This window comes from Salvelinus fontinalis, chromosome 5 (assembly GCF_029448725.1).
Source record: "Salvelinus fontinalis isolate EN_2023a chromosome 5, ASM2944872v1, whole genome shotgun sequence".
Taxonomy (NCBI): Eukaryota; Metazoa; Chordata; class Actinopteri; order Salmoniformes; family Salmonidae; genus Salvelinus; species Salvelinus fontinalis.
In genome coordinates, this window is record NC_074669.1 from 38,685,972 (window position 1) to 38,710,683 (window position 24,712).

Genomic DNA, 24,712 nt, shown 5'->3' on the forward strand with positions numbered 1-24,712 from the left:
ATCACACCTCCTCCTCCATGCTTCACGGTGGGAACCACACATGCGGAGATCATCCCTTCACCTACTCTGCATCTCTCTGCAAACACATAGCTGTTGGAACCAAAAATCTCAAATTTGGACTCATCAAACCAAAGGACAGATTTCCACCGGTCTAATGTTCATTGCTTGTGTTTCTTGCCCACAGCAAGTCTCTTCTTATTATTGGTGTCCTTTAGTAGTGGTTTCTTTGCAACAATTCAACCATGAAGGCCTGATTCACACAGTCTACTCTCAACAGTTGATGTTGAGATGTGTCTGTTACTTGAACTCTGTGAAGCATTTATTTGGGCTGCAATTTCTGAGGCTGATAACTCCAATGAACCTTTCGTCTGCAGCAGAGAAAACTCTGGGTCTTCCTTTCCTGTGGCGGTCCTCATGAGAGCCAGTTCCATCATAGCACTTGATGGTTTTTGCGACTGACCTTAAAGAAACTTTCAAAGTTCTTGAAATGTTCCATATTGACTGACCTTCATGTCTTAAAGTAATGATGGACTGTCGTTTTTCTTTGCTTATTTGAGCTGTTCTTGCCATAATATGGACTTGGTCTTTTACCAAATAGGGCTATCTTCTGTATACCAACCCTATCTTGTCACAACACAACTGATTGGCTCAAACGCATTAAGGAAAAATATTCCGCAAATTAACTTTTAAGAAGGCACACCTGTTAAATGCAATGCATTCCAGGTGACTACCTCATGAAGCTGGTTGAGAGAATGCCAAGAGTGTGCAAAGCTGTCATGAAGGCAAAGGGTGGCTACTTTGAAGAATCTCAAATTAAAATTATTTATATTTAGATTTGTTTAACACTTTTTTGGATACTACATGATTCCATATGTGTTATTGCATAGTTTTGATGTCTTCACTATTATTCTACAATGTAGAAAATACTAAAAATAAAGAAAAACCTTTGAATGAGTAGGTGTTCTAAAACTTTTGACAGGTAGTGTAAATCTTTTTTTTTTAACAGGACAAATCTGAGGGGGCATGTGTTTTAACAGTGGCTGGTGTAACATGTCTGATTATAATAACAGGTAACGTGTCTGATTATAATAACAGGTAACGTGTCTGATTATAATAACAGTCTGGTGTAACATGTCTGATTATAATAACAGTCTGGTGTAACATTGTCTGATTATAATAACAGTCTGATTATAATAACAGTCTGGTGTAACATGTCTGATTATAATAACAGTCTGATTATAATAACAGTCTGGTGTAACATGTCTGATTATAATAACAGTCTGGTGTAACATGTCTGATTATAATAACAGTCTGATTATAATAACAGTCTGATTATAATAACAGTCTGATTATAATAACAGTCTAATTATAATAACAGTCTAATTATAATAACAGTCTGGTGTAACATGTCTGATTATAATAACAGTGCATCTCCAGTGGTGTGATTGGTTGTCATTTAATAACAGTGGATCTCCAGTGGTGTGATTGGTTGTCATTTAATAACAGTGGATCTCCAGGGGTGTGATTGGTTGTCATTTAATAACAGTGCATCTCCAGCGGTGTGATTGGTTGTCATTTAATAACAGTGCATCTCCAGTGGTGTGATTGGTTGTCATTTAATAACAGTGCATCTCCAGGGGTGTGATTGGTTGTCATTTAATAACAGTGCATCTCCAGGGGTGTGATTGGTTGTCATTTAATAACAGTGCATCTCCAGGGGTGTGATTGGTTGTCATTTAATAACAGTGGATCTCCAGGTGTGTGATTGGTTGTCATTTAATAACAGTGCATCTCCAGGTGTGTGATTGGTTGTCATTTAATAACAGTGCATCTCCAGGGGTGTGATTGGTTGTCATTTAATAACAGTGGATCTCCAGGTGTGTGATTGGTTGTCATTTAATAACAGTGCATCTCCAGGGGTGTGGCTCTTTGCGTGTCTTCAGTGTGTATCTCCACAGCAGAGGGCAGCAGTCTTTAAAGGTCCTGATGACATCACACGACACCACACAGTAACAGTGGACCTCTCTGAGGAGGCTGCAGGCTGCGGCCAGGGAGCGCAGGGCGGCGTCCAGCTCTGGAGACGAGGTGGTCTGCAGTATGATTGTCTCCAGGGCGTGGCTGTAGCTCTGGGTGACCAGGTGTGTCTGCTGGACCAGGTCAGTAAATGTGAGGAGTTCCAGGTGCTGCAGAGGAACGCTGGGCTGCAATACGGAGCTGAAATGATCCATGGGAAGAGTGTGGTCCAATATCAGGCTGACCTGGAATATAATACACACATTAATAGAACATAATACTACAACATAATACACATTACTACAACAGACATTACTACAACATATTACACATTAATACAACATAATACACATTAATACAACATATTACATATTACTACAACATAATACACATTACTACAACATAATACTACAACATATTACACATTACTACAACAGACATTAATACAACATAATACACATTAATACAACATATTACACATTACTACAACAGACATTAATACAACATATTACACATTAATACAACATATTACACATTAATACAACATATTACACATTAATACAACATATTACTACAACATATTACACATTAATACAACATATTACACATTAATACAACATATTACACATTACTACAACATATTACACATTAATACAACATAATACACATTAATACAACATATTACACATTAATACAACATATTACTACAACATATTACACATTAATACAACATATTACACATTAATACAACATATTACACATTACTACAACATATTACACATTACTACAACATATTACACATTAATACAACATAATACACATTAATACAACATATTACTACAACATATTACACATTAATACAACATAATACACATTAATACAACATATTACTACAACATATTACACATTAATACAACATAATACACATTAATACAACATATTACACATTAATACAACATATTACACATTACTACAACATATTACACATTACTACAACATATTACACATTAATACAACATAATACACATTAATACAACATATTACTACAACATATTACACATTAATACAACATAACACATATACAGTTCATTCAGAAAGTATTCAGACCCCTTGACTTTTTCCACATTGTTACATTACAGCCTTAATCTAAATGATTCAATTGTTTTTTTCCTCATCAATCTACACACAATACCCCATAATGAGCAAGCAAAAACAGGTTTAGATATTTTTGCAAATGTAAAAAAAAAAAAAAAGAAATATCACATTTACATAAGTATTCAGACCCTTTACTCTGTACTTTGTTGAAGCACCTTTGGCAGCGAATACAGGCACACCTGTATTTGGTGAGTTTCTCCCATTCTTCTCTGCAGATCCTCTCAAGCTCTGTCAGGTTGGATGGGGAGCTATTTGCAGGTTTCTACAGAGATGTTCGATCGGGTTCAAGTCCGGGCTCTGGCTGGGCCACTCAAGGACATTCATAGACTTGTCCCGAAGCCACTCCTGCGTTGTCTTGGCTGTGTGCTTAGGTTCGATGTCCTGTTGGAGAGTGAACTTTTGCCCCAGTCTGAAGTCCTGAGTGCTCTGGAGCAGGTTTTTATCAAGGATCTCTCTGTACTTCTCTCCATTCATCTTTCCATCGATCCTGATTAGTCTCCCAGTCCCTGCCACTGAAAAACATCCCCACAGCATGATACTGCCACCACCATGCTTCACCGTAGGAATGGTTTCAGGTTCCCGCCAGACGTGATGCTTGGCATTCAGGCCAGAGGTCAATCTTGGTTTCATCAGACCAGAGAATCTTGTTTCTGATGGTCTGAGAGTCTTTAGGTGCCTTTTGGCACAAACTCCAAGCAGGCTGTCGTGTGCCTTTTACTACACTGCTCAAAAAAATAAAGGGAACACTTAAACAACACAATGTAACTCCAAGTCAATCACACTTCTGTGAAATCAAACTGTCCACTTAGGAAGCAACACTGATTGACAATAAATTTCACATGCTGTTGTGCAAATGGAATAGACAAAAGGTGGAAATTATAGGCAATTAGCAAGATACCCCCCGAAACAGGAGTGATTCTGCAGGTGGTGACCACAGACCACTTCTCAGTTCCTATGCTTCCTGGCTGATGTTTTGGTCACTTTTGAATGCTGGCGGTGCTCTCACTCTAGTGGTAGCATGAGACGGAGTCTACAACCCACACAAGTGGCTCAGGTAGTGCAGTTCATCCACGATGGCACATCAACGCGAACTGTGGCAAAAAGGTTTGCTGTGTCTGTCAGCGTAGTGTCCAGAGCATGCAGGCGCTACCAGGAGACAGGCCAGTACATCAGGAGATGTGGAGGAGGCCGTAGAAGGGCAACAACCCAGCAGCAGGACCGCTACCTCCGCCTTTGTGCAAGGAGGAGCACTACCAGAGCCCTGCAAAATGACCTCCAGCAGGCCACAGGTTACATTGTGTTGTTTAAGTGTTCCCTTTATTTTTTTGAGCAGTGTATATATATATATATTAGGGGTTACTTAGAAATGTCCTTGTTTTGGAAAGAAAAGCACATTTTTTGTTAATTAAAATAATACAAAATTGATCAGAAATACAGTGTAGACATTGTTAATGTTGTAAATGACTATTGTAGCTGGATATACAGTGTATATACTACACATTCTAATAGAATATACTACACACTCTAATAGAATATACTACACATTCTAATAGAATATACTACACACTCTAATAGAATATACTACACATTCTAATAGAATATAAAACACATTCTAATAGAATATACTACACATTCTAATAGAATATACTACACATTCTAATAGAATATAAAACACATTCTAATAGAATATACTACACATTCTAATAGAATATACTACACACTCTAATAGAATATACTACACACTCTAATAGAATATACTACACATTCTAATAGAATATACTACACATTCTAATAGAATATACTACACATTCTAATAGAATATACTACACATTCTAATAGAATATACTACACATTCTAATAAAATATACTACACATTCTAATAGAATATACTACACATTCTAATAGAATATAAAACACATTCTAATAGAATATACTACACATTCTAATAGAATATACTACACATTCTAATAGAATATACTACACATTCTAATAGAATATACTACACATTCTAATAGAATATAAAACACATTCTAATAGAATATAAAACACATTCTAATAGAATATACTACACATTCTAATAGAATATAAAACACATTCTAATAGAATATACTAGACATTCTAATAGAATATACTAGACATTCTAATAGAATATACTAGACATTCTAATAGAATATACTAGACATTCTAATAGAATATACTAGACATTCTAATAGAATATACTACACATTCTAATAGAATATAAAACACATTCTAATAGAATATAAAACACATTCTAATAGAATATACTACACATTCTAATAGAATATACTACACATTCTAATAGAATATACTACACACTCTAATAGAATATAAAACACATTCTAATAGAATATACTACACATTCTAATAGAATATAAAACACATTCTAATAGAATATAAAACACATTCTAATAGAATATAAAACACATTCTAATAGAATATAAAACACATTCTAATAGAATATACTACACATTCTAATAGAATATACTAGACATTCTAATAGAATATACTACACACTAATAGAATATACTACACACTCTAATAGAATATACTACACACTCTAATAGAATATACTAGACATTCTAATAGAATATACTACACATTCTAATAGAATATACTACACACTCTAATAGAATATACTACACATTCTAATAGAATATACTACACATTCTAATAGAATATACTACACATTCTAATAGAATATACTACACACTCTAATAGAATATAAAACACATTCTAATATAATATAAAACAACTTATCAGACATTAGTCTTCAAACATGGCTGGGTGCGGGGATCCTTGTTAGTAAAACCCATAGAAAAAAAACCCGGACAGACAGCATTCCAAAGGACCATCTTCAATCACTCATGGTCCCAGATCTGTTTGTCTCTCCACAATAACTATAGGAGTTGGCATTGTCACACCAGAATAACCATATGAGTTGACAAGCCAGCACCCACAGATGTGAGACGAGGCTACCATCACGTTACATTTTCATTTCCCAATAAATTAATGATATAAATGATTGTTTGGAGTTTCCTCCTCAAGGCACCTTTAACTGACCTTTAACCCCGGGTGTCTGTGCTTCAGCCCAGCCCACACGCTGTCCTCCAGAGAGGGGATGTATTTGGCAAAGCGCTCGCAGTACAGCTCCATGGCCAGGAGGGGGCAGCGTTGAGGCAACAGCAGCTCATCCACCACCTTCTGGGACAGGCTGGAGAAGAAGAATGTAGCTACAATTATACACTTAGAATCAAGGGAGTGCCTGGTCTCTTTTTCATTTCTGATGGGATCAACTGTTGACTTCAAGCATCCTTCATTCATTTACACATGAGGATAAGCCTGCGTCCCAAATGACCAGAGCCATTGTCTAAAGTAGTGCACTACATAGGGAATAGGGGCCCTGGTCTAAAGTAGTGCACTATATAGGGAATAAGGGCTCTGGTCTATAGTAGTGCACTATATAGGGAATAGGGGCTCTGGTCTAAAATAGTGCACTACATAGGAAATAGGGCTCTGGTCTAAAGTAGTGCACTACATAGGGAATAGGGCTCTGGTCTAAAGTAGTGCACTATATAGGGAATAGGGCTCTGGTCTAAAGTAGTGCACTATATAGGGAATAGGGCTCTGGTCTAAAGCAGTGCACTATATAGGGAATAGGGCTCTGGTCTATAGTAGTGCACTATATAGGGAATAGGGCTCTGGTCTAAAGCAGTGCACTATATAGGGAATAGGGCTCTGGTCTATAGTAGTGCACTATATAGGGAATAGGGCTCTGATCTAAAGTAGTGCACTATATAGGGAATAGGGCTCTGATCTAAAGTAGTGCACTATATAGGGAATAGGGCTCTGGTCTAAAGTAGTGCACTATATAGGGAATAGGGCTGTAGTATAAAGTAGTGCACTATATAGGGAATAGGGGGCCATTTGGAACGCAGCCCAAGCACCATGGTTCTCTCCATACCTGGTATAGAACAGCCCTAGTGTGTTGAGAAGTGGACACAGTCCCAGTACCTCCACCACAGCCTCTGGCTCCACCTTACACACCAGTGTCTGATTGTTGACCAATAGACTCCTCAGGTTGGGGCTCTGCCGGGCCAAGACCCTCACCAGGGATTGGCTGAGGGTGAAGGGCACGCCCCTCAGGTCCAGGTGGGAGAGGAAGGCTCCTCCCACGTGTTCCGGCGCTGCAGTAAGAGCAGCCTCTAACCCTTCCTCCAGGTCGTGACCTATAGTCACATCAGTGTCATTTAGCATGGTGGTTCTAAACTCAAGGCCTCCCAACAGTACTCATTCTTGTTGTAGTCCCAGACTTACTGTAGCCGATTTGAAATGGCTAGCTAGTTAGCGGTGCGCTAGTAGCGTTCAAATCAGTGACGTCATTCGCTCGGAGACCTCTTGAAGTAGTTGATTTTCGTCGAGCGGTCTAAACCACTGCCTTGCTGCAGCATGGCTTCCAAAACAGTTATCTTATAAAATGTCTGTGTTCCGTTGCAGGTGGTTCCACAAACACCGGAGAAAACTCAGAAAGAAAATACATCCATGTTTTTGTATTGTGTGAGATATGCCTCTTGCATGTGTGTAGACGTTGGTATTGGTAGCACTGTGTGTGACGAGCTGTCATCTATTTCTGCATGTGTCCGCATCACATAGAAAACGACTAGTTCCTGTAAAGATGCTGGGAAATGCAAGATGTGCGACAGCTAAGATGGCGAGGAATGCAAGATGTGCGACAGCTAAGATGGCGAAAAACCTCCTTGGTGTGGTACACATTTTGTATTTACGTTCTTTCTGATTTCTCTGTTTGTAGAACCACCTGCAACTGGACATGGACATTTTATAAAGATAACTGTTTTATAAAGATAACTGTTTTATAAAGATAACTGTTTTATAAAGATAACTGTTTTATAAAGGTAACTATTTTATAAAGGTAACTATTTTATAAGGTAACTATTTTATAAAGATAACTATTTTATAAAGATAACTATTTTATAAAGATAACTATTTTATAAAGATAACTGTTTTATAAGGTAACTATTTTATAAAGATAACTGTTTTCCAGAATCGAGAAGGAAGAGAGTACTGCCAATACCAGGTTAGTTGAAGAATCTATGACTGCGTTTTGGCAAACCTGTAACGTCCAGTAATGTATACCAGACATCTTTGGTTATAACATATTATCTGGTGTACAAACTGTAGCTACCCTCATGAAGAACTACTACTGAACTTGTGCAGTAGAGACTTGCAGTGAATGTCTAGTTGATGCACTACTCAACTAGAGTGTTATAGTGTTCAGTAGGAAAACAGTAGTGTTTCTGTAGTAATCAGGTAGTTTTATAGTGTTTCTGTAGTAATCAGGTAGTTTTATAGTGTTTCTGTAGTAATCAGGTAGTTTTATAGTGTTCAGTAGGAAAACAGTAGTGTTTCTGTAGTAATCAGGTAGTTTTATAGTGTTTCTGTAGTAATCAGGTAGTTTTATAGTGTTTCTGTAGTAATCAGGTAGTTTTATAGTGTTCAGTAGGAAAACAGTAGTGTTTCCAGTAGTAATCAGGTAGTTTTATAGTGTTTCTGTAGTAATCAGGTAGTTTTATAGTGTTTCTGTAGTAATCAGGTAGTTTTATAGTGTTTCTGTAGTAATCAGGTAGTTTTATAGTGTTTCTGTAGTAATCAGGTAGTTTTATAGTGTTCAGTAGGAAAACAGTAGTGTTTCCTGTAGTAATCAGGTAGTTTTATAGTGTTTCCTGTAGTAATCAGGTAGTTTTACAGTGTTTCTGTAGTAATCAGGTAGTTTTACAGTGTTTCTGTAGTAATCAGGTAGTTTTATAGTGTTTCTGTAGTAATCAGGTAGTTTTATAGTGTTTCTGTAGTAATCAGGTAGTTTTATAGTGTTTCTGTAGTAATCAGGTAGTTTTATAGTGTTTCTGTAGTAATCAGGTAGTTTTATAGTGTTTCTGTAGTAATCAGGTAGTTTTATAGTGTTTCTGTAGTAATCAGGTAGTTTTATAGTGTTTCTGTAGTAATCAGGTAGTTTTATAGTGTTTCTGTAGTAATCAGGTAGTTTTATAGTGTTCAGTAGGAAAACAGTAGTGTTTCTGTAGTAATCAGGTAGTTTTATAGTGTTTCTGTAGTAATCAGGTAGTTTTATAGTGTTCAGTAGGAAAACAGTAGTGTTTCCTGTAGTAATCAGGTAGTTTTATAGTGTTTCCTGTAGTAATCAGGTAGTTTTACAGTGTTTCTGTAGTAATCAGGTAGTTTTACAGTGTTTCTGTAGTAATCAGGTAGTTTTATAGTGTTTCTGTAGTAATCAGGTAGTTTTATAGTGTTTCTGTAGTAATCAGGTAGTTTTATAGTGTTTCTGTAGTAATCAGGTAGTTTTATAGTGTTTCTGTAGTAATCAGGTAGTTTTATAGTGTTTCTGTAGTAATCAGGTAGTTTTATAGTGTTTCTGTAGTAATCAGGTAGTTTTATAGTGTTTCTGTAGTAATCAGGTAGTTTTATAGTGTTTCTGTAGTAATCAGGTAGTTTTATAGTGTTCAGTAGGAAAACAGTAGTGTTTCTGTAGTAATCAGGTAGTTTTATAGTGTTCAGTAGGAAGACAGTAGTGTTTCTGTAGTAATCAGGTAGTTTTATAGTGTTTCTGTAGTAATCAGGTAGTTTTATAGTGTTTCTGTAGTAATCAGGTAGTTTTATAGTGTTTCCTGTAGTAATCAGGTAGTTTTATAGTGTTCAGTAGGAAGACAGTAGTGTTTCTGTAGTAATCAGGTAGTTTTATAGTGTTTCTGTAGTAATCAGGTAGTTTTATAGAGTTTCTGTAGTAATCAGGTAGTTTTATAGTGTTCAGTAGGAAAACAGTAGTGTTTCTGTAGTAATCAGGTAGTTTTATAGTGTTTCTGTAGTAATCAGGTAGTTTTATAGTGTTTCCTGTAGTAATCAGGTAGTTTTATAGTGTTTCTGTAGTAATCAGGTAGTTTTATAGTGTTTCTGTAGTAATCAGGTAGTTTTATAGTGTTTCTGTAGTAATCAGGTAGTTTTATAGTGTTTCTGTAGTAATCAGGTAGTTTTATAGTGTTCAGTAGGAAAACAGTAGTGTTTCTGTAGTAATCAGGTAGTTTTATAGTGTTTCTGTAGTAATCAGGTAGTTTTATAGTGTTTCTGTAGTAATCAGGTAGTTTTATAGTGTTTCTGTAGCAATCAGGTAGTTTTATAGTGTTTCCTGTAGTAATCAGGTAGTTTTATAGTGTTCAGTAGGAAAACAGTAGTGTTTCTGTAGTAATCAGGTAGTTTTATAGTGTTTCTGTAGTAATCAGGTAGTTTTATAGTGTTTCTGTAGTAATCTGGTAGTTTTACAGTGTTTCTGTAGTAATCAGGTAGTTTTATAGTGTTTCTGTAGTAATCAGGTAGTTTTATAGTGTTTCTGTAGTAATCAGGTAGTTTTATAGTGTTCAGTAGGAAAACAGTAGTGTTTCTGTAGTAATCAGGTAGTTTTATAGTGTTTCTGTAGTAATCTGGTAGTTTTACAGTGTTTCTGTAGTAATCAGGTAGTTTTATAGTGTTTCTGTAGTAATCAGGTAGTTTTATAGTGTTTCTGTAGTAATCAGGTAGTTTTATAGTGTTCAGTAGGAAAACAGTAGTGTTTCTGTAGTAATCAGGTAGTTTTATAGTGTTTCTGTAGTAATCAGGTAGTTTTATAGTGTTTCTGTAGTAATCAGGTAGTTTTATAGTGTTCAGTAGGAAAACAGTAGTGTTTCTGTAGTAATCAGGTAGTTTTATAGTGTTTCTGTAGTAATCAGGTAGTTTTATAGTGTTCAGTAGGAAAACAGTAGTGTTTCTGTAGTAATCAGGTAGTTTTATAGTGTTTCTGTAGTAATCAGGTAGTTTTATAGTGTTCAGTAGGAAAACAGTAGTGTTTCCTGTAGTAATCAGGTAGTTTTATAGTGTTTCCTGTAGTAATCAGGTAGTTTTACAGTGTTTCTGTAGTAATCAGGTAGTTTTACAGTGTTTCTGTAGTAATCAGGTAGTTTTATAGTGTTTCTGTAGTAATCAGGTAGTTTTATAGTGTTTCTGTAGTAATCAGGTAGTTTTATAGTGTTCAGTAGGAAAACAGTAGTGTTTCTGTAGTAATCAGGTAGTTTTATAGTGTTCAGTAGGAAGACAGTAGTGTTTCTGTAGTAATCAGGTAGTTTTATAGTGTTTCTGTAGTAATCAGGTAGTTTTATAGTGTTTCTGTAGTAATCAGGTAGTTTTATAGTGTTTCCTGTAGTAATCAGGTAGTTTTATAGTGTTCAGTAGGAAGACAGTAGTGTTTCTGTAGTAATCAGGTAGTTTTATAGTGTTTCTGTAGTAATCAGGTAGTTTTATAGTGTTTCTGTAGCAATCAGGTAGTTTTATAGTGTTCAGTAGGAAAACAGTAGTGTTTCTGTAGTAATCAGGTAGTTTTATAGTGTTTCTGTAGTAATCAGGTAGTTTTATAGTGTTTCCTGTAGTAATCAGGTAGTTTTATAGTGTTTCTGTAGTAATCAGGTAGTTTTATAGTGTTTCTGTAGTAATCAGGTAGTTTTATAGTGTTTCTGTAGTAATCAGGTAGTTTTATAGTGTTCAGTAGGAAAACAGTAGTGTTTCCTGTAGTAATCAGGTAGTTTTATAGTGTTTCTGTAGTAATCAGGTAGTTTTATAGTGTTTCTGTAGTAATCAGGTAGTTTTATAGTGTTTCTGTAGTAATCAGGTAGTTTTATAGTGTTTCCTGTAGTAATCAGGTAGTTTTATAGTGTTCAGTAGGAAAACAGTAGTGTTTCTGTAGTAATCAGGTAGTTTTATAGTGTTTCTGTAGTAATCAGGTAGTTTTATAGTGTTTCTGTAGTAATCTGGTAGTTTTACAGTGTTTCTGTAGTAATCAGGTAGTTTTATAGTGTTTCTGTAGTAATCAGGTAGTTTTATAGTGTTTCTGTAGTAATCAGGTAGTTTTATAGTGTTCAGTAGGAAAACAGTAGTGTTTCTGTAGTAATCAGGTAGTTTTATAGTGTTTCTGTAGTAATCTGGTAGTTTTACAGTGTTTCTGTAGTAATCAGGTAGTTTTATAGTGTTTCTGTAGTAATCAGGTAGTTTTATAGTGTTTCTGTAGTAATCAGGTAGTTTTATAGTGTTCAGTAGGAAAACAGTAGTGTTTCTGTAGTAATCAGGTAGTTTTATAGTGTTTCTGTAGTAATCAGGTAGTTTTATAGTGTTTCTGTAGTAATCAGGTAGTTTTATAGTGTTCAGTAGGAAAACAGTAGTGTTTCTGTAGTAATCAGGTAGTTTTATAGTGTTTCTGTAGTAATCAGGTAGTTTTATAGTGTTCAGTAGGAAAACAGTAGTCTTTCTGTAGTAATCAGGTAGTTTTATAGTGTTTCTGTAGTAATCAGGTAGTTTTAGTGTTCAGTAGGAAGACAGTAGTGTTTCTGTAGTAATCAGGTAGTTTTATAGTGTTTCTGTAGTAATCAGGTAGTTTTATAGTGTTTCCTGTAGTAATCAGGTAGTATTATAGTGTTTCTGTAGTAATCAGGTAGTTTTATAGTGTTTCCTGTAGTAATCAGGTAGTATTATAGTGTTTCTGTAGTAATCAGGTAGTTTTATAGTGTTTCCTGTAGTAATCAGGTAGTTTTATAGTGTTTCTGCAGTAATCAGGTAGTTTTATAGTGTTTCTGTAGTAATCAGGTAGTTTTATAGTGTTTCTGTAGTAATCAGGTAGTTTTATAGTGTTTCTGTAGTAATCAGGTAGTTTTATAGTGTTTCTGTAGTAATCTGGTAGTTTTATAGTGTTTCTGTAGTAATCTGGTAGTTTTACAGTGTTTCTGTAGTAATCAGGTAGTTTTATAGTGTTTCTGTAGTAATCAGGTAGTTTTATAGTGTTTCTGTAGTAATCAGGTAGTTTTATAGTGTTTCTGTAGTAATCAGGTAGTTTTATAGTGTTTCTGTAGTAATCAGGTAGTTTTAGTGTTTCTGTAGTAATCAGGTAGTTTTATAGTGTTCCTGTAGTAATCAGGTAGTTTTATAGTGTTTCTGTAGTAATCAGGTAGTTTTATAGTGTTCCTGTAGTAATCTGGTAGTTTTATAGTGTTTCTGTAGTAATCTGGTAGTTTTACAGTGTTTCTGTAGTAATCAGGTAGTTTTATAGTGTTTCTGTAGTAATCAGGTAGTTTTATAGTGTTTCTGTAGTAATCAGGTAGTTTTATAGTGTTTCTGTAGTAATCAGGTAGTTTTATAGTGTTTCTGTAGTAATCAGGTAGTTTTATAGTGTTTCTGTAGTAATCAGGTAGTTTTATAGTGTTTCTGTAGTAATCAGGTAGTTTTATAGTGTTTCTGTAGTAATCAGGTAGTTTTATAGTGTTCCTGTAGTAATCAGGTAGTTTTATAGTGTTCCTGTAGTAATCAGGTAGTTTTATAGTATTTCCAGTAGAGAACAGGTAGAGTAAATAAGTAGTCACAACACTACAGACAGACTACACCAGCGTTTTGTGACCGCAGAAGACAAAACAGGAAGTAGCTGGTTGTTGTTAGCTAGCTCGTGTTTCTGACAATCCTCTGCCACTCTTCTTCATCCTGTCTTTTATAGCCCTTTATGCTGGAACCATCTGGAAGTTTAACTTTCTTTTACGATTTATGAAAACTTTCATGTCGTCGTCTAGCCGTTTATATAACTTTTTACCACGTCGAAAAGATTGCTAGCCAAAACGCCCCGTTGAAATGTAACTACGTCACCTCTGTTTTCATCACGCTAGCTAATAAGTATTCATGTTCGTATGCAAATATACAGTACGTTCACATTGGTATACCCACTCTAATTACCTCTTTTGACCCGTTGCCAAGGTGACACTGTAATTGACGAAATGCTCAAATTTATCAGTGTTTTAGAATGAGTTGCTTATTAGGCTATATGTATATATGTATATATATGTTTATATGTATATATTATATATATATATATATCAATGTGTGACCGATGCCGAACCCTCATCTCTGATTCTTCCCTGGACACGCAATATCAAGTGCCACTATCGGCTATTTAGTGTGGTCTCAAACAAATGATCCAAAGCCTATAGGCTACGAAGTGCATGCTGGGAGAAGCACAGGAGAAAAAGTTATATTTTTAAGATAGCTGCCGGGATGGTGTTAATAAAACTAGGCTGCATTAATGAATATTCCAACCCTGAGCGCCGCCTGCTATGGTGTGCTGGGTAGGACTACGGTGGCCTATTTGTTCATATTTAAGAAATAAGAGGTGGGCCTACCTGTTTGACAGACTAAATTAGGCTATAGGATGCTATACGTAGATATGCCGGGCCATTCCTCCATCTACTCTTTAAATAGCCTACCTCCGTATCAATTAAGAGCTATACAGTTAAAACCAGGCTATAGGGCTACCTTTTATTAACGAAAAAATGGCACATAGACCTCTAGATTGAAGAAAATAAAACCGTTCTGATTATATAAAGCGATCTTTAACAGCGCTTTGGTTCCGCGATGCTTTATGCTAGAAACAAGCTGTGAAATACCCGGGAAAGACGTGACTCCGATGAATTGTGGGAATATCTTTATTTAGTTTCTATGACATTCATTAACGGATCTACAACCTTCTATAGCCGAAGAGACAACACATCGACGTTGCTTGGGAAGTCAGCAAATTCTGTCACTATTAATTAAGCTATTCACTTCCCGTATAATAGATGTTTAAATCCCAGGCAGCTTTTAGGGAAACACCTGTGACCTTCTCTCATTGGGTTAAACCACAGAAGAAGAGTATACAGCGGTTAAATCTGAAAATGTTCCGCGTCGGTAGACCCTACTCTGTCTGGGGTGGAAAGGTAGGTCTACTCTGTCTGGGGTGGAAAGGTAGGTCCTACTCTGTCTGGGGTGGAAAGGTAGGTCCTACTCTGTCTGGGGTGGAAAGGTAGGTCCTACTCTGTCTGGGGTGGAAAGGTAGACCCTACTCTGTCTGGGGTGGAAAGGTAGAGCCTACTCTGTCTGGGGTGGAAAGGTAGGCCCTACTCTGTCTGGGGTGGAAAGGTAGGTCCTACTCTGTCTGGGGTGGAAAGGTAGAGCCTACTCTGTCTGGGGTGGAAAGGTAGACCCTACTCTGTCTGGGGTGGAAAGGTAGGCCCTACTCTGTCTGGGGTGGAAAGGTAGGCCCTACTCTGTCTGGGGTGGAAAGGTAGAGCCTACTCTGTCTGGGGTGGAAAGGTAGGCCCTACTCTGTCTGGGGTGGAAAGGTAGACCCTACTCTGTCTGGGGTGGAAAGGTAGACCCTACTCTGTCTGGGGTGGAAAGGTAGACCCTACTCTGTCTGGGGTGGAAAGGTAGACCCTACTCTGTCTGGGGTGGAAAGGTAGACCCTACTCTGTCTGGGGTGGAAAGGTAGAGCCTACTCTGTCTGGGGTGGAAAGGTAGAGCCTACTCTGTCTGGGGTGGAAAGGTAGAGCCTACTCTGTCTGGGGTGGAAAGGTAGGTCCTACTCTGTCTGGGGTGGAAAGGTAGAGCCTACTCTGTCTGGGGTGGAAAGGTAGAGCCTACTCTGTCTGGGGTGGAAAGGTAGGACTACTCTGTCTGGGGTGGAAAGGTAGACCCTACTCTGTCTGGGGTGGAAAGGTAGGTCCTACTCCGTCTGGGGTGGAAAGGTAGACCCTACTCTGTCTGGGGTGGAAAGGTAGAGCCTACTCTGTCTGGGGTGGAAAGGTAGACCCTACTCTGTCTGGGGTGGAAAGGTAGACCCTACTCTGTCTGGGGTGGAAAGGTAGACCCTACTCTGTCTGGGGTGGAAAGGTAGACCCTACTCTGTCTGGGGTGGAAAGGTAGAGCCTACTCTGTCTGGGGTGGAAAGGTAGGTCCTACTCTGTCTGGGGTGGAAAGGTAGGTCCTACTCTGTCTGGGGTGGAAAGGTAGGTCCTACTCTGTCTGGGGTGGAAAGGTAGACCCTACTCTGTCTGGGGTGGAAAGGTAGGCCTACTCTGTCTGGGGTGGAAAGGTAGGACTACTCTGTCTGGGGTGGAAAGGTAGACCCTACTCTGTCTGGGGTGGAAAGGTAGGCCTACTCTGTCTGGGGTGGAAAGGTAGGACTACTCTGTCTGGGGTGGAAAGGTAGGTCTACTCTGTCTGGGGTGGAAAGGTAGACCCTACTCTGTCTGGGGTGGAAAGGTAGGTCTACTCTGTCTGGGGTGGAAAGGTAGGTCCTACTCTGTCTGGGGTGGAAAGGTAGGTCCTACTCTGTCTGGGGTGGAAAGGTAGGCCCTACTCTGTCTGGGGTGGAAAGGTAGGTCCTACTCTGTCTGGGGTGGAAAGGTAGAGCCTACTCTGTCTGGGGTGGAAAGGTAGGCCCTACTCTGTCTGGGGTGGAAAGGTAGGCCCTACTCTGTCTGGGGTGGAAAGGTCGAGCCTACTCTGTCTGGGGTGGAAAGGTAGGCCCTACTCTGTCTGGGGTGGAAAGGTAGAGCCTACTCTGTCTGGGGTGGAAAGGTAGAGCCTACTCTGTCTGGGGTGGAAAGGTAGGCCCTACTCTGTCTGGGGTGGAAAGGTAGAGCCTACTCTGTCTGGGGTGGAAAGGTAGGCCCTACTCTGTCTGGGGTGGAAAGGTAGGCCCTACTCTGTCTGGGGTGGAAAGGTAGACCCTACTCTGTCTGGGGTGGAAAGGTAGAGCCTACTCTGTCTGGGGTGGAAAGGTAGACCCTACTCTGTCTGGGGTGGAAAGGTAGACCCTACTCTGTCTGGGGTGGAAAGGTAGACCCTACTCTGTCTGGGGTGGAAAGGTAGACCCTACTCTGTCTGGGGTGGAAAGGTAGACCCTACTCTGTCTGGGGTGGAAAGGTAGACCCTACTCCGTCTGGGGTGGAAAGGTAGACCCTACTCCGTCTGGGGTGGAAAGGTAGACCCTACTCCGTCTGGGGTGGAAAGGTAGACCCTACTCCGTCTGGGGTGGAAAGGTAGGTCCTACTCCGTCTGGGGTGGAAAGGTAGGTCCTACTCCGTCTGGGGTGGAAAGGTAGGTCCTACTCCGTCTGGGGTGGAAAGGTAGGTCTACTCTGTCTGGGGTGGAAAGGTAGGTCTACTCTGTCTGGGGTGGAAAGGTAGGCCTACTCTGTCTGGGGTGGAAAGGTAGGTCCTACTCTGTCTGGGGTGGAAAGGTAGGTCTACTCTGTCTGGGGTGGAAAGGTAGACCTACTCTGTCTGGGGTGGAAAGGTAGGCCTACTCTGTCTGGGGTGGAAAGGTAGGTCCTACTCTGTCTGGGGTGGAAAGGTAGGTCCTACTCTGTCTGGGGTGGAAAGGTAGGTCCTACTCTGTCTGGGGTGGAAAGGTAGGTCCTACTCTGTCTGGGGTGGAAAGGTAGGTCCTACTCTGTCTGGGGTGGAAAGGTAGGTCCTACTCTGTCTGGGGTGGAAAGGTAGGTCCTACTCTGTCTGGGGTGGAAAGGTAGGCCTACTCTGTCTGGGGTGGAAAGGTAGGTCTACTCTGTCTGGGGTGGAAAGGTAGGTCCTACTCTGTCTGGGGTGGAGAGGTAGGTCCTACTCTGTCTGGGGTGGAAAGGTAGGTCCTACTCTGTCTGGGGTGGAAAGGTAGGTCTACTCTGTCTGGGGTGGAAAGGTAGGTCTACTCTGTCTGGGGTGGAAAGGTAGGCCTACTCTGTCTGGGGTGGAAAGGTAGGTCCTACTCTGTCTGGGGTGGAAAGGTAGGACTACTCTGTCTGGGGTGGAAAGGTAGGTCTACTCTGTCTGGGGTGGAAAGGTAGGTCCTACTCTGTCTGGGGTGGAAAGGTAGGTCTACTCTGTCTGGGGTGGAAAGGTAGGCCTACTCTGTCTGGGGTGTAAAGGTAGGTCCTACTCTGTCTGGGGTGGAAAGGTAGGACTACTCTGTCTGGGGTGGAAAGGTAGGTCTACTCTGTCTGGGGTGGAAAGGTAGGTCTACTCTGTCTGGTGTGGAAAGGTAGGTCTACTCTGTCTGGGGTGGAAAGGTAGGCCTACTCTGTCTGGGGTGGAAAGGTAGGTCCACTCTGTCTAGGGTGGAAAGGTAGACCCTACTCTGTCTGGGGTGGAAAGGTAGGCCTACTCTGTCTGGGGTGGAAAGGTAGGTCTACTCTGTCTGGGGTGGAAAGGTAGGTCCTACTCTGTCTGGGGTGGAAAGGTAGGTCCTACTCTGTCTGGGGTGGAAAGGTAGGTCTACTCTGTCTGGGGTAGAAAGGTAGGCCTACTCTGTCTGGGGTGGAAAGGTAGGTCCTACTCTGTCTGGGGTGGAAAGGTAGGTCCTACTCTGTCTGGGGTGGAAAGGTAGGTCCTACTCTGTCTGGGGTGGAAAGGTAGGTCCTACTCTGTCTGGGGTGGAAAGGTAGGTCCTACTCTGTCTGGGGTGGAAAGGTAGGTCCTACTCTGTCTGGGGTGGAAAGGTAGGTCCTACTCTGTCTGGGGTGGAAAGGTAGACCCTACTCTGTCTGGGGTGGAAAGGTAGGTCCTACTCTGTCTGGGGTGGAAAGGTAGGTCCTACTCTGTCTGGGGTGGAAAGGTAGGTCCTACTCTGTCTGGGGTGGAAAGGTAGGTCCTACTCTGTCTGGGGTGGAAAGGTAGGTCCTACTCTGTCTGGGGTGGAAAGGTAGGTCCTACTCTGTCTGGGGTGGAAAGGTAGACCCTACTCTGTCTGGGGTGGAAAGGTAGACCCTACTCTGTCTGGGGTGGAAAGGTAGGTCTACTCTGTCTGGGGTGGAAAGGTAGGTCCTACTCTGTCTGGGGTGGAAAGGTAGGTCCTACTCCGTCTGGGGTGGAAAGGTAGGTCCTACTCCGTCTGGGGTGGAAAGGTAGGTCCTACTCCGTCTGGGGTGGAAAGGTAGGTCCTACTCCGTCTGGGGTGGAAAGGTAGGTCCTACTCCGTCTGGGGTGGAAAGGTAGGTCCTACTCCGTCTGGGGTGGAAAGGTAGGTCTACTCCGTCTGGGGTGGAAAGGTAGGTCCTACTCTGTCTGGGGTGGAAAGGTAGGACTACTCTGTCTGGGGTGGAAAGGTAGGTCCTACTTTGTCTGGGGTGGAAAGGTAGGTCCTACTCTGTCTGGGGTGGAAAGGTAGGTCCTACTCTGTCTGGGGTGGAAAGGTAGGTCCTACTCTGTCTGGGGTGGAAAGGTAGGTCCTACTCTGTCTGGGGTGGAAAGGTAGGTCTACTCTGTCTGGGGTGGAAAGGTAGGTCCTACTCTGTCTGGGGTGGAAAGGTAGGTCCTACTCTGTCTGGGGTGGAAAGGTAGGTCCTACTCTGTCTGGGGTGGAAAGGTAGGTCCTACTCTGTCTGGGGTGGAAAGGTAGGACTACTCTGTCTGGGGTGGAAAGGTAGGTCTACTCTGTCTGGGGTGGAAAGGTAGGTCTACTCTGTCTGGGGTGGAAAGGTAGGTCCTACTCTGTCTGGGGTGGAAAGGTAGATCTACTCTGTCTGGGGTGGAAAGGTAGGTCCTACTCTGTCTGGGGTGGAAAGGTAGGTCTACTCTGTCTGGGGTAGAAAGGTAGGTCCTACTCTGTCTGGGGTGGAAAGGTAGGTCCTACTCTGTCTGGGGTGGAAAGGTAGGTCCTACTCTGTCTGGGGTGGAAAGGTAGGTCCTACTCTGTCTGGGGTGGAAAGGTAGGTCCTACTCTGTCTGGGGTGGAAAGGTAGGTCCTACTCTGTCTGGGGTGGAAAGGTAGGTCCTACTCTGTCTGGGGTGGAAAGGTAGGTCCTACTCTGTCTGGGGTGGAAAGGTAGGTCCTACTCTGTCTGGGGTGGAAAGGTAGGTCCTACTCTGTCTGGGGTGGAAAGGTAGGTCCTACTCTGTCTGGGGTGGAAAGGTAGGTCCTACTCTGTCTGGGGTGGAAAGGTAGGTCCTACTCTGTCTGGGGTGGAAAGGTAGGTCCTACTCTGTCTGGGGTGGAAAGGTAGACCCTACTCTGTCTGGGGTGGAAAGGTAGGTCCTACTCTGTCTGGGGTGGAAAGGTAGGTCCTACTCTGTCTGGGGTGGAAAGGTAGGTCCTACTCTGTCTGGGGTGGAAAGGTAGGTCCTACTCTGTCTGGGGTGGAAAGGTAGGTCCTACTCTGTCTGGGGTGGAAAGGTAGACCCTACTCTGTCTGGGGTGGAAAGGTAGACCCTACTCTGTCTGGGGTGGAAAGGTAGACCCTACTCTGTCTGGGGTGGAAAGGTAGGTCTACTCTGTCTGGGGTGGAAAGGTAGGTCCTACTCCGTCTGGGGTGGAAAGGTAGGTCCTACTCCGTCTGGGGTGGAAAGGTAGGTCCTACTCCGTCTGGGGTGGAAAGGTAGGTCCTACTCCGTCTGGGGTGGAAAGGTAGGTCCTACTCCGTCTGGGGTGGAAAGGTAGGTCCTACTCCGTCTGGGGTGGAAAGGTAGGTCTACTCCGTCTGGGGTGGAAAGGTAGGTCCTACTCTGTCTGGGGTGGAAAGGTAGGACTACTCTGTCTGGGGTGGAAAGGTAGGTCCTACTTTGTCTGGGGTGGAAAGGTAGGTCCTACTCTGTCTGGGGTGGAAAGGTAGGTCCTACTCTGTCTGGGGTGGAAAGGTAGGTCCTACTCTGTCTGGGGTGGAAAGGTAGGTCCTACTCTGTCTGGGGTGGAAAGGTAGGTCTACTCTGTCTGGGGTGGAAAGGTAGGTCCTACTCTGTCTGGGGTGGAAAGGTAGGTCCTACTCTGTCTGGGGTGGAAAGGTAGGTCCTACTCTGTCTGGGGTGGAAAGGTAGGTCCTACTCTGTCTGGGGTGGAAAGGTAGGACTACTCTGTCTGGGGTGGAAAGGTAGGTCCTACTTTGTCTGGGGTGGAAAGGTAGGTCCTACTCTGTCTGGGGTGGAAAGGTAGGTCCTACTCTGTCTGGGGTGGAAAGGTAGGTCCTACTCTGTCTGGGGTGGAAAGGTAGGTCCTACTCTGTCTGGGGTGGAAAGGTAGGTCCTACTCTGTCTGGGGTGGAAAGGTAGGTCCTACTCTGTCTGGGGTGGAAAGGTAGGTCCTACTCTGTCTGGGGTGGAAAGGTAGGTCCTACTCTGTCTGGGGTGGAAAGGTAGGTCCTACTCTGTCTGGGGTGGAAAGGTAGGTCCTACTCTGTCTGGGGTGGAAAGGTAGGACTACTCTGTCTGGGGTGGAAAGGTAGGTCTACTCTGTCTGGGGTGGAAAGGTAGGTCTACTCTGTCTGGGGTGGAAAGGTAGGTCCTACTCTGTCTGGGGTGGAAAGGTAGGTCCTACTCTGTCTGGGGTGGAAAGGTAGATCTACTCTGTCTGGGGTGGAAAGGTAGGTCCTACTCTGTCTGGGGTGGAAAGGTAGGTCTACTCTGTCTGGGGTAGAAAGGTAGGTCCTACTCTGTCTGGGGTGGAAAGGTAGGTCCTACTCTGTCTGGGGTGGAAAGGTAGGTCCTACTCTGTCTGGGGTGGAAAGGTAGGTCCTACTCTGTCTGGGGTGGAAAGGTAGGTCCTACTCTGTCTGGGGTGGAAAGGTAGGTCCTACTCTGTCTGGGGTGGAAAGGTAGGTCCTACTCTGTCTGGGGTGGAAAGGTAGGTCTACTCTGTCTGGGGTAGAAAGGTAGGTCCTACTCTGTCTGGGGTGGAAAGGTAGGTCCTACTCTGTCTGGGGTGGAAAGGTAGGTCTACTCTGTCTGGGGTAGAAAGGTAGGTCCTACTCTGTCTGGGGTGGAAAGGTAGGTCCTACTCTGTCTGGGGTGGAAAGGTAGGTCCTACTCTGTCTGGGGTGGAAAGGTAGCAGTGACACGTCTCAATGTATCTCTCATTACTACTAAAATCACAACTGATTTATTACACATCTCAGTAGCAAACCATTAGTGTAGATCCTGTGTAGTAATGATGATTCGGTAGTATTTTTACATGAGGGTGCAAGCCTAGGATGGGGATGGAAGCAATACTCCTGATTCAACTAACTAACTAACTTCAACCAACTAACTAATCATCAATCCCTTTGATGAGTTGAACCAGGTGAGTTAGTTTGGGGCGACAACAACAAAAGTGTGCTATCGGGAGAAACTTGAGGACCGGAGTTGAGAAACACTGATTTAGCAGACGCTCTTGTCTAGAGCGACTGAGGCTGCCCAGTTCTTTTGGTCTTTTGACCAATCACATCAGATTTATTTCTCATTAGATTTTGTTCAGAGCTGATCTGATTGGTTGTTGTTTACCTGAGTAGAAGAGAGGGACTCCTCCAGAGCAGGACAGGATCAGGGTCCGCAGGGGACCGCTGGTGGCCAGGCGGAGGACGGACAGGGCAGCGCTGCGATTGGCTGGATCGCTCAGCGAACTGACGGTGATCTTCAGGTGACGGACCAATGGCAGGAGAGAGGAGAAATGCTGCAGAGCAGGGTCCTCCTGTTCCCCGGTCTCACACCTGTAGAGAGAGAGAACAGGTTACTATCAGACTCACACCTGTAGAGAGAGAGAACAGGTTACTATCAGACTCACACCTGTAGAGAGAGAGAACAGGTTACTATCAGACTCACACCTGCAGAGAGAGAGAACAGGTTACTATCAGACTCACACCTGTAGAGAGAGAGAACAGGTTACTATCAGACTCACACCTGCAGAGAGAGAGAACAGGTTACTATCAGACTCACACCTGTAGAGAGAGAGAACAGGTTACTATCAGACTCACACCTGCAGAGAGAGAGAACAGGTTACTATCAGACTCACACCTGTAGAGAGAGAGAACAGGTTACTATCAGACTCACACCTGCAGAGAGAGAGAACAGGTTACTATCAGACTCACACCTGCAGAGAGAGAGAACAGGTTACTATCAGACTCACACCTGCAGAGAGAGAGAACAGGTTACTATCAGACTCACACCTGCAGAGAGAGACAGTTCTTTCAGAGAGAGACAGTTACTATCAGACTCGCACCTTTTTTAGATAGTTCTTTTTAGACAGGCCCTTTTTAGACAGGCCCTTTTTAGACCGTTCTTTTTTAGACCGTTCTTTTTTAGACCGTTCTTTTTTAGACCGTTCTTTTTTAGACCGTTCTTTTTTAGACCGTTCTTTTTTAGACCGTTCTTTTTTAGACCGTTCTTTTTAGACCGTTCTTTTTAGACCGTTCTTTTTAGACCGTTATTTTTAGACAGGCCTTTTTAGACAGGCCTTTTTAGACAGGCCTTTTTAGACAGGCCTTTTTAGACAGGCCTTTTTAGATAGTTATTTTTAGACAGGCCTTTTTAGACAGGCCTTTTTAGACAGGCCTTTTTAGACAGGCCTTTTTAGACAGGCCTTTTTAGACAGTTCTTTTTAGACAGGCCTTTTTAGACAGTTCTTTTTAGACAGGCCTTTTTAGACAGGCCTTTTTAGACAGGCCTTTTTAGACAGGCCTTTTTAGACAGTCATTTTTAGACAGGCCTTTTTAGACAGGCCTTTTTAGACAGTTCTTTTTAGACAGGCCTTTTTTAGATAGTTATTTTTAGACAGGCCTTTTTAGACAGGCCTTTTTAGACAGGCCTTTTTTAGATAGTTATTTTTAGACAGGCCTTTTTAGACAGGCCTTTTTTAGACAGTTCTTTTTAGACAGTTCTTTTTAGACAGTTCTTTTTAGACAGGCCTTTTTAGACAGGCCTTTTTAGACAGGCCTTTTTAGACAGGCCTTTTTAGACAGGCCTTTTTAGACAGGCCTTTTTAGACAGGCCTTTTTAGACAGTTCTTTTTAGACAGGCCTTTTTAGACAGGCCTTTTTAGACAGGCCTTTTTAGACAGGCCTTTTTAGACAGGCCTTTTTAGACAGGCCTTTTTAGACAGGCCTTTTTAGACAGTTCTTTTTAGACAGTTCTTTTTAGACAGTTCTTTTTAGACAGTTCTTTTTAGACAGTTCTTTTTTAGACAGTTCTTTTTAGACAGGCCTTTTTTAGATAGTTATTTTTAGACAGGCCTTTTTAGACAGGCCTTTTTAGACAGTTCTTTTTAGACAGTTCTTTTTAGACAGTTCTTTTTAGACAGTTCTTTTTTAGACAGTTCTTTTTAGACAGGCCTTTTTTAGACAGTTCTTTTTTAGACAGTTCTTTTTTAGACAGGCCTTTTTAGACAGGCCTTTTTAGACAGGCCTTTTTAGACAGGCCTTTTTAGACAGGCCTTTTTAGACAGGCCTTTTTAGACAGGCCTTTTTAGACAGGCCTTTTTAGACAGTTCTTTTTAGACAGTTCTTTTTAGACAGTTCTTTTTAGACAGTTCTTTTTAGACAGGCCTTTTTAGACAGGCCTTTTTAGACAGGCCTTTTTAGACAGGCCTTTTTAGACAGTTCTTTTTAGACAGTTCTTTTTAGACAGTTCTTTTTAGACAGGCCTTTTTTAGACAGGCCTTTTTTAGACAGGCCTTTTTTAGACAGGCCTTTTTTAGACAGGCCTTTTTAGACAGTTCTTTTTAGACAGTTCTTTTTAGACAGTTCTTTTTAGACAGTTCTTTTTAGACAGGCCTTTTTTAGACAGTTCTTTTTAGACAGTTCTTTTTAGACAGTTCTTTTTAGACAGTTCTTTTTAGACAGTTCTTTTTTAGACAGGCCTTTTTTAGATAGTTATTTTTAGACAGG

The 24,712-nt window shown here is 41.7% G+C and overlaps 1 protein-coding gene across 1 annotated transcript in view; it reads right to left on the reverse strand.

Annotated features, from left to right (window-relative positions):
* Nucleotides 1-1,560: 1,560 nt before the first annotated feature.
* fbxl8 (F-box and leucine-rich repeat protein 8) overlaps nucleotides 1,561-24,712 on the reverse strand; it is a 31,257-nt gene continuing 8,105 nt past the window's right edge. Inside the window, exons 2-5 of the mRNA XM_055923345.1 lie at nucleotides 22,335-22,540; nucleotides 7,151-7,415; nucleotides 6,250-6,400; nucleotides 1,561-2,258 (exon numbers count right to left, since the gene is read on the reverse strand). Of these exons, the coding sequence (XP_055779320.1) occupies nucleotides 1,893-2,258; nucleotides 6,250-6,400; nucleotides 7,151-7,415; nucleotides 22,335-22,540 (988 nt within the window). The 3' untranslated portion in view covers nucleotides 1,561-1,892. The remainder of the gene's footprint in view (nucleotides 2,259-6,249; nucleotides 6,401-7,150; nucleotides 7,416-22,334; nucleotides 22,541-24,712) is intronic.